We start from the raw sequence: 10,388 nt of genomic DNA, 5'->3' as shown, positions 1-10,388 counted from the left end.
GAATAGTTGTATAAACATTTGTTTAACAACAAGTAAAAGCTTGGAATGGTCTATTCTTTCATTGGGGGGGGGGGTCTATAGAATGATAGTTTGTTTTTTTGTGAGTGTAAAACACTTAAATACACCAGTTTGATTTTCAATACCTCACTACTTATTATAAAGGCTTGGTTTGGTCCGATATTTCATTTCTGGTATTGTCCAGGGTCACTGATGAGGAGCGGAATTCTCCGAAACTAGTCTGGCTAACAGACACACCCCCAATGAAAGAATAGACCATTCCAAGCCTTTACTTGTTGTTAAACAAATGTTTAAACAACTCTATTCAACGAAATTGATTTGTTTATACAAACACAAAACATTACCAATAACTGAATTTCTTTAATAAAAAATCAAACTTGTTAGTATTTATACTATCATACATCAAGTTATTAATTAATTGACTTTCTGTGTGTTACTCTGTTATTTATAACTTCTTATAGTAGGTTTTAGGTTATACAGTTCCTATTAAGCTACTAATATTGTCAAACTTAACGTTTGGGTATTCATTACAAACCCTATTAGTAGCTTAATAGGAACTGTATAACCTAAAACCTACTATAAGAAGTTATAAATAATGATTATTATAAAAACATTTATCCTTCTACTACATCATTAACACATAACACAAAGGAAATTAACTACTGTCAAACTTAACGTTTGGGTATTCATTACAAAACTAGTTAATTTCCTTTGTGTTATGTGTTAATGATGTAGTAGAAGGATAAATGTTTTTATAATAATCATTATTCTGCATCGTTTATTACTCAGTTTGTTAAAAGTATAAAGAAAATCTTAACTTTTATAGTTCAACCGATTTTAAATTTTGGAGGAAAAATAATGAAAATCAAATAGGTAAAGTTTGACCTGTCTATCTGAAATTATAAAACAAACAGTATGACTTACCTATATCTTCTAGACAACAAATGTAAAATAAAGAACATAGGTATAAGAATACATTTCTGATTTGTCAGAGAAAAAATAAGTTGTCAGGTAGGGGGGTATGTTTAATGGGATTCCAACCAAAATAAAATTTGTAACAAAATTTTTATGAAAAGTGCATTTTAATTCCCACAGAAATAAGTAACTCAACTGAAAAATGTCACCTTTCTTTTGCTAACTTTTCTGTGAATTGCAGGGAAAGTACTCTGGTGTAAAGTAGTTTTATACAATCTTTGACCTCTCCATTTTTCCCTGATCTTCTTGTCTCTCCACTAAACTGATTTGACAGTTTGGTGGTGTAGGTTGTCTACTTTATATTCTGCATCTTATTGCCAGCAGTTTAAGATGTAGTGTTTTTGTGTAAATATCTTTACAATCCAGTTCTACATTGATCCTAACATGTCTTCTTTGATCATTGAGTTTTAATAAAAAAAAAACCTTAATTTTTATAATTTGTACTCCTAATAATGACACCAGTGAAGGAGTAAATTCTTCCTCTTTGTTTCTTAGGTCCATAATGTAGTTGGCTGTATAGTGAGTCATAATAATGGTGTTTTGTTGAACTCTGAAATACTTTCTGTAGAGTCGTCACAGCAGGAAATAAAGTTAATTTGTATGTTTGTTTGTTTTTCTGACATATTCTCATCATCCTCTAGTGAAGTGGCTGAAAATGAAGCAGTCCACTTGATCAAAGAATCTGATGACGATAAAGATGGAAAACTATCTATTCAAGAAATATTGGATCATCATGACACCTTTGTTGGCAGTGAAGCCACAGACTTTGGAGAACATCTGTACAACACGCACAAGTTTAACGATGAACTCTGACGTCTCCACGATATGCTTGTTCAGAACTACTTTGTGTTAAAAGCACAAACTGTCTATATTTAAACATCTGATATAATATCTTCTACCATGTATATTACTATGTAGCCTACTTATAAACTAGATTAGTATTTACATTTACTTTGATTTTTCAGATGTTTTAGTATTTATCTTTTTATACCTCGTAAGCTAGACTTATAATCTAGCCAGTGTAATTAGAGCATGTTCTCAAAAGTAAGATTTAGTGGTTTTTTACCACATTTTAAAAACTGAAAAGACAACAAACCTTTTGCTTCCCTCCCCTTTTTAAACATCTTGATAATTGCTTTGAAATTCTGAGAATTTCCAAATAAAACCAACATTTCTACTTCATAATCACATCAAACAGTATTTGATGTATTAAAAATGACTAACAATTTCATACTCATACCATTTCTGAGCACATTATATTCCACAGAACAACCACTCGTCAGGTTTTGCGCCTGATATATAAGTGGAATTTCAAGTTAAAATTATGCACATGTGACGTGAAGTAAAAGATTCTCAAGTATGTACATGGTAGAGCCGTTCGAGGCCTTACTAATTCAGAGAAGAAAAAACTATGTAATAGGAAGTGTGTACAGCTAAGTTCTTAAATTAATTATCCATATAAGCAAACAGTACTTGTAAAACCACTCCCTCAACTAGTCTTGATTATACATTTGTTTATCAAATCATAAGCACGTTAATTTTTGCACAATTTGACAAGACTGTCTATCAAATTGTAGGCGTGTTTATTTCTTTTTTTTTATTTTTACAGATTGCCAAGCTTCCTTCAACAATTTTTCACACACAAATACTTTAATAATTTGAACTTGCACCTTTTTAGCAAGAAATAATTCAAAGTTTGCTTTACAAGGTAAACATTTTCAGCTTTGTCCTACAGGATGTTCCCTGTTGTACTGTTAACACATTCTGAAGTTCAGTTCCTAACATGTTATTGTTGTTACATCTACAAGCTTATTTTTACCAACAGAAAAGAAGCAATTCAATACTAATTGAACTGTGCTGACAACAGTTCATTTCTAGTTGTGTATGAGAAAAAGTATTTTTTGTATTTATGACCTTCTCATAAAGTATTTTATCCATTGCACACTAACCACTGTTCACATTAAAGATATTTTAGAACAAATGTGTGTTAGAAGCATGTTTTTTTAATACATTTAAGCTTTTCTTTGCCCTTTGAATGAGTAGTCTATGAAGGTTATAATTCTTAAATAAATAAATCAACAGGGGGAGATCTTGATAATCTCCCTCCGAGACATCACGACCACTGTGTTGGGGTCCGAGTCTTGGGAAGTAAAAGATTCTACGTGACCAGCATGTTTTATTGTAAAAGTTTAGTTTACGTACTTGCTTTCCAAACCACTTATTTTTTCATGTTATGTGCCAAACCTAATAAAGATGATATTTAAACCTGTGACGTTACTATGTTTCTATTGCCTTATGTGAGTAATTGTACAGTTCTTACAGTAAATTAGCCTAATTCAAAGTTCAACCCAAAACTTGGATACTTATAAGATTAGCTCAAGCATGGACTTCTCAAGGTCATCAAGAAATGAATTTCTTCACAACAACACTAGTGCTTTGTAAAATATGTGACTTATTTCAAAACTGTATATGTATATCACTTGTATCCAATTCTCTCTAGTCTTACTTCTTGTGCTATGAAATTCTTCACTGCCAACCATTATTACTCTATTTTAATCACAGTTAAGAGGTAATTTAAAATAGTTTTAAACATATCTCTCCCTTTGTGTTTGATAATTATTTTTCTATAAATACATGTTGTTGTTTTTTATACTATAACATTGGTTTTTCCTCCAAGTCTTCAATGTCTCTGCTTACAATGGCTACTTCATAAAAAATATTTAATTAAACCCACGAAAAAATTGATTTAAAACTTTTCACACGACAATATTACAATAGAAAGAGAATGAGTTTGTTCAACTTATACTTAACTTTAGTAGTTTTATTAAACTAATTTTAACACACTAATGACTATACACAAGTTACACATCTACTTCTATTCAACAACCATTGAGGAAAATTATAACACATTTCAGTATACAATATTAAAAAAAATCATTATTTTGACTTGATTGGAGTAGATAAGAATGCCTGTTATGATATTCTCTTAATTTGTGCTATACATATATATTAAGCAGTTTGAAGTGACGCTTTAAACATTAATATAAACAAGTGACTTGAAGTTTAATTTACAACTGTAGGTTTCCTTTATCACTCAAGCTCTTGTGTGTCTTCCCCAATTTTTAAAGTGTACTTGAAGTGGTTTCAGACAGAGTTCTGTAACTGCTACCCTCTCATTTGTTTTAAGACAAGCTGAAAAAAACAAAACAAAAAGGTCACATACACGTATTTTGAGTACTTTATGCACAAAAATTTCTCTTACATATAATAAAATTATTACACGATTAAAAGCAATAACAGTTTGCACTAAAATATACATACAATTTAAGGATGACCCATTTGTCCACTTAGGCCATCCATTAAACTAAATCTTAAAATAAAAATATACATTCAAAGTTAGCCCTTATCGTTCAAATAATTATAAAGCCTTCCCTTAAATTAACTGCATCTACCACATCTGAAAGCAACCAACTCTAGAAGCCGACCAGCCTGTTAGAAGAATAAGCTGAAGATGACTCTTACTTTACTATAGTTTATATTTGTGTCCTCTAATCTTACCATTCTCTCATTACATCAACACTATCAAGTCCATTAATTAATACATTAAACATCTCAAGCAGGTTTCCTCTTATTTTATCAAAAGAAAACAGTTTCAGAGATCTTAACCTATTCTGATACGACAACCCGGGGTCATCCTAGTAACCCTCCTCTGAACCCTTGTCAATAATTCAGTGTCTTTCCTAAGGTAAGGAGCCCAAGACTGAACATATTTTTTCCCAATTTGGCCTAACCAATGATCTATAGAATGAAATTATAATATCTTTAGATTTGTATTCAATATTTCTGTAGATACAACCTAAAATCCTATTTGCCCTGCCACTAGCAACAGTACATTGCTTGAATGGCCTTAATGATCGAACACTAAGATTGTTTTCTTCCACAACACTGTTAAAGTTTATTCTCATCAAAATTGCACACATAATTCAAATTATATACCACATGCTTTATCTTGCATATATGATTACGAGACCCAAAACTCAAGCGTGTGTATTTGTATTACCGAATAAGTATGTAGCTAATTCAGAAAAGGTTATTTTTTCACTTAGCTTTCCATGTCTAGCATATTTAAGTTATTTTTCTTCAGTGAAATTGTCAATTCTTTCTCAACATTTATATTTTTGCACTAATTTTAAAATTCCTGTAAAAAAAAAGGATTTTTACTTCAGTAATTTTACAAGAGTTTGTGTGAATAATCTTTGTCAATTTTTGGTATTTGTATATGTTTATAAAAAATTATCTTTTGAACCAAAATAACACAAAATTAAATGACAACTTTGTTATATTTAAATTTTTACGTGAAATTGGCAAAAAGGAAACTTGTTTAATGACAGTTTTATGGGTTAAGGTATATTGAAAACAGTACAAAAAAATACATAATCTGACAGTTTTGAAGTTACAGTTTGCACACATTAAACATCAGGTTAATCTAACCTTGGAAGACAGTTTTTAAATATTCAAAGTCAGTAGATATATAGAGTAACACGGTTCAACAACTAATCCATAACAGTGACACTATAATCAATAAACAAGATAATTAAAAAACTTGGACTATCCACTGTGCTATACAAGTTTTCATCAAACTAAATCTCATTATCACACTAGGCTAGGCCAAGATATTTTGGTCAAGTTTTCTGAAAGACCATGTCTAATATGAAAGTTAATTGGAATGCCTAGTGAGGGGAAAAGACATCATTTGGTACCATACACAATTTGTGACTGTCGTTTCTTTAACAAGATGGTTTGATACAACTTTTGTATTGTGTAACAGTTTAAAAATAAACTGAAACTGATGAAGACATCAAGTTAATGTTGAAATGTCATCCTCTTTAATTTGCTATGAAACCGTACAGCTAGGATATTTATTCATTATCTAGGAGCATCAATTAGTGTTATGTAAAATAATCACTTCAACGAAATTATGATTGACTAATGTTATGAAAATAATAAACTAACTGAAATTAGCATTTCTAATTATTACTATCTTTAATTATTCTATCTCTCAAAGTCTTGTGTGAGAATAATCAATTTAATGAAATCACTTAATGAGTCCATCAGTTAACAAATTCCAATAATTACCCAGCTGTAGATCACAACATCTTATGAAATTGACATTTGATATGATAAATATATTTTAACAGCCATTCTCCAATATTTTAATTTGGTTTGGAACTGCTGTTAAACATGAACATTTTCAATTAATTTAAGTTGTTACAGAATGTAGCTAACAGGTCAATGTCTCAATAGTTACACCAATATTTTTCAAACAGCCAGAAATGTAAAATATTTCTTGCAAAAAATATACAAAAGAAAACAAAACTCAAAGTGATCATAAACGTTATAACTCATTACTTAACTTATTCATTGTATTACGTCTGTAAAGTGAATGAATTAAGAAAATTCAAGCTTACCGTAATAGCATTGTATTTTTACAAAAAAAAAGAATTCAGGGCTGTAATGTATACTGTAAGTACATTAGACAGCACCTAAATGTTGTAGTGTTTAATCACAGAAAATAAATAATAAATTAAGAGTTAAAGTTAACTCAAAATACCTACCTTTTTACACCACTTAAACTTCACAGTACAGTGTGTCACTTATATGTACCCTATCTCACCAACTACAGTAAACTTGCACCATATGGTGCCACTCATATACACTATATCACCACCACCTAGACTAAACATCAATCATTTGACCCTATCTCACCAACTACAGTAAACTTGCACCATATGGTGCCACTCATATACACTATATCACCATCACCTAGACTAAACATCAATCATTTGACCCTATCTCACCAACTACAGTAAACTTGCACCATATGGTGCCACTCATATACACTATATCACCACCACCTAGACTAAACATCAATCATTTGATGCCATTTACATAAATTCCTGTAATAAAAATAGCTTGTACTTCAATTTTCTAAACATGTCTGAATCCCATAAAATTCTCTGATAAAAATAGTTTATTTCAAGATTCTAAACAACATAATTAAATCCCATAAAGTTTTCTAATAAAAATAGTTTATTTCAAGATTCTAAACAACATAATTAAATCCCATAAAATTCTCTGATAAAAATAGTTTATTTCAAGATTCTAAACAACATAATTAAATCCCATAAAGTTTTCTAATAAAAATAGTTTTTTCAAGATTCTAAACAACATAATTAAATCCCGTAAAGTTTTCTAATAAAAGTAGTTTCTTTTATCGTATTCTAATCATGTCTGGATCATCCTAACGTACATATACAACTTAGCTATGTTAAACATCTGATGCAAACAGCAAAAATATTATTCAGACCTGACATCATTACCCTTGCAGCAAATGACAGCCGAGAAAAGGCCTACTAACTCTGATAAATATCATGTTCAGAATATCTGTTTTTCATTTTGGTTTCCATTTAATATTGCAATCTAGTGTAAGTAAATCTCAAATATTAATAGACAGCAAATACTGACTTCTTGGCTACTCAAATAAAACTCCCCTTAATTACTTTCTTAAAGTCCTCTCCAGTAAAAGTTTATCATAACTCCCCTTAATTACTTTCTTAAAGTCCTCTCCAGCAAACGTTTATCATAACTCCCCTTAATTACATTTCTTAACGTCCTTTCCAGTATAAGTTTATCATAACTCCCCTTAATTAAATTTTTTAAAGACCTCTCCAGTAAAAGTTTATCATAACTCCCCTTAATTACTTTCTTAAAGTCCTTTCCAGTAAAGGTTTATCATAACTCTCCTTAATTACATTTTTTAAAGTCCTCTCCAGCAAAAGTTTATCATAACTCCCCTTAATTACATTTTTTAAAGTCCTCTCCAGTAAAAGTTTATCATAACTCCCCTTAATTACATTTTTTAAAGTCCTCTCCAGTAAAAGTTTATCATAAATCCTCCAAACCTAAAATCAATGTGGTAGCTCTTCTATGAACCTTCTTCATAAAATCCTTCCTTTAACACAATTTTCCAAAAGAACTGAACACATGCATTATGTGTTCTGTATAACATTTGATTTGCTACCAAAAATTTGAACCTTCCTAGAGTATTCCATCAGATATTAGAGCTGGTTGACTTATTTTTTTACCTATTAACATCGATTATATCAGTTGTGTAAAATGATAATGTCACAAAAATAACCAACTAATTAAAATTAGTGTTTCTGAATATTCCAACTACCCAAATAATCAAAATACTTTATTATTATTTCAATTAATTCAAGGTAGTTTATGACGCACAAAAACAATCAACTAACTGAAATTAGTGTTTCCAATTATCAATATTTCTGATTATTCCAGCCATCCAAATATCGTGTAAGAAGAATTGATTAGTTAAATGTAATCAATGAGCACAACAATGAATCAATTGCCAAGCTCTGTTAGGAATAGCTAAAAAGGAAATGAAAACAATCACTTAATTTGTCAATAAAAGTTCGGTAGTGTTTTACGGTTTCATCTTGGTTTCTTTTGAAGAGTCTCCTTCACTCGTACAGTAGTATAGTTTGTTTTCAGCTTTACTGATTACATTGAATATATTAGGGGATGGGACCACTTAGTGGATGTTGAACAATGCTTCAGCTGTCCTCAAACCTATGCTAGTGATCTTTTAAACAATCTCCCAGTCTTCTGACAGTTGAGTCAAAGTCAGATAGTAGAATTCATAAATGACATGACTGTTGAGAGAACTGGATTCAATCTTTAAATTTCCATATATTTTGAATTCTCAATAGAAGTCTAAAAACACATTGAAGGTAAACTTGCGGACAGACTCTTCAAGATTTGTAAGTGTAAGTTTGTGTATGTTAGCATGATTATTACTCATAGCTTTGGGACATCATAGTTCACAGATAGAGATAGTTGTTGAAAGGTTTTATTGTCTGTAAAGTTGTTTGCGAATGATTCAAGTTTTTAATGAGATGATCATACGGGTGAATGAGACTCTTCTGATTCTTCAAAAGAAGCTGAGATTATACAGGTAATTAAATTTTATTTAAACTTTCATAGTCTACTGTGTAAATTAAAAACAAATCATTCATTAATAAATTGTAAGTACAGGAAAGAAAATTTAACATGGGAACAAGAGTGACCATTATATTAACTACCACGTGCCAGTGAGATATTTAGAACCACTGATATCCAGCAGATAAGTTTAAAGCATCTGCAAAATATAGATTTCTGTAATGTTATGTAAGAGAATAAATCAAATGTGAACAGTAAAGGAAAAACAAACACATAAACAACTTGTATTTACACTAAGGTTTATGAAGTTACCAAACTGTCTTCTGGGGTTGTCAAATATTTTCTAAGACATATGCAGGATAAGAACAAACAGTACTCTGATTTATCATGGCAAAACATTAAAGAGCAGTATATCAGAATCCAAGGCTACCTCTCGTTTCTTTATGTTGTGTTCTGAGAACATAAGGACACAAGTTTAAGATTTGTAAGATACAAGCTGGGCTCCAATCATGACAGCTTTATTTTTCTAACGGGGTAACTGGCTTGTAGAAAGTCTTGCAATTGGGAGTAACAGAAGCCAGTACTTCATATAAGAGTTTAAGAATTAAATCATTTATTTCTTCAAATATAAGGAGTTGAAATTTTTGCTTTCCCAAAGGTGGGTGTGCAAGGACAGCCTTGGAGAACTAAATGGTTCCTCACTATCCATGTGTTGAATTTATCTGCAAAAAATCTTTAAAATATTCATTTCTCAAACTTAGCATTACACTGCTACATATAAAACTTAAGAATTAAAAGATATGAAAAAGGCTTTCATACAGATATCCCTCTATATTAGTATGTATAAAATAGATTCAACATGCAATGCTATGTACTCAAAGCTCATACCCAGAGCTTTCCAAATTGTGGGTGCCAGATTGCCATGGCACCTAGAAAATGACTTGGTTAATATGAAGTTTTGATGTGTTTTTTTTTTATAAACAATAATATTGATGATGTAATTCAACATCGCAGACGAGATTGGTATAGCATCCGAATTTTCAATAAACAACGAAATACCGTAAAGGAAATTGAAAAAATTATGCAAAGGCAGTTAGATTTCTAATGTCTGATCACTAGCCAACAGACATGCACACTGACAAGCAGTCTCTTGGTTGCCAATATAACTGACACTGAAAATTTCCATGGGTTTTATATAACTCTGTATCATATAGAAAGGAGCTAAATGATTGGTTCATGTATGTGTGGGTTTTGTTTACGTCCAAGATGCATAACTTACAAAAATTGTTTGTTTGTTTGTTTTGAATTTTCGCGCAAAGCTACACGAGGGCTATCTGCGCTAGCCGTCCCTAATTTAGCAGTGTAAGGCAAGAGGGAAG

General features: G+C 30.8%; 2 protein-coding genes across 2 annotated transcripts in view; one reads left to right on the top strand and one right to left on the bottom strand.

Moving 5' to 3' along the window:
* The window catches only part of LOC106473228 (reticulocalbin-2-like), an 11,331-nt gene extending 8,069 nt beyond the window's left edge, over positions 1 to 3,262 (top strand). Inside the window, exon 6 of the mRNA XM_013933914.2 lies at positions 1,635 to 3,262. Within this exon, the coding sequence (XP_013789368.1) occupies positions 1,635 to 1,806 (172 nt within the window). The 3' untranslated portion in view covers positions 1,807 to 3,262. The remainder of the gene's footprint in view (positions 1 to 1,634) is intronic.
* LOC111089353 (centromere protein W-like) overlaps positions 3,177 to 10,388 on the bottom strand; it is an 11,151-nt gene continuing 3,939 nt past the window's right edge. Inside the window, exon 3 of the mRNA XM_022401706.1 lies at positions 3,177 to 4,185. Within this exon, the coding sequence (XP_022257414.1) occupies positions 4,159 to 4,185 (27 nt within the window). The 3' untranslated portion in view covers positions 3,177 to 4,158. The remainder of the gene's footprint in view (positions 4,186 to 10,388) is intronic.

Source organism: Limulus polyphemus, unplaced genomic scaffold (assembly GCF_000517525.1).
Source record: "Limulus polyphemus unplaced genomic scaffold, Limulus_polyphemus-2.1.2 Scaffold5989, whole genome shotgun sequence".
NCBI classification, from domain to species: domain Eukaryota; kingdom Metazoa; phylum Arthropoda; class Merostomata; order Xiphosura; family Limulidae; genus Limulus; species Limulus polyphemus.
The sequence above is the reverse complement of the archived record's forward strand: the minus strand, read 5'-3'. Positions and strand labels throughout refer to the sequence as shown.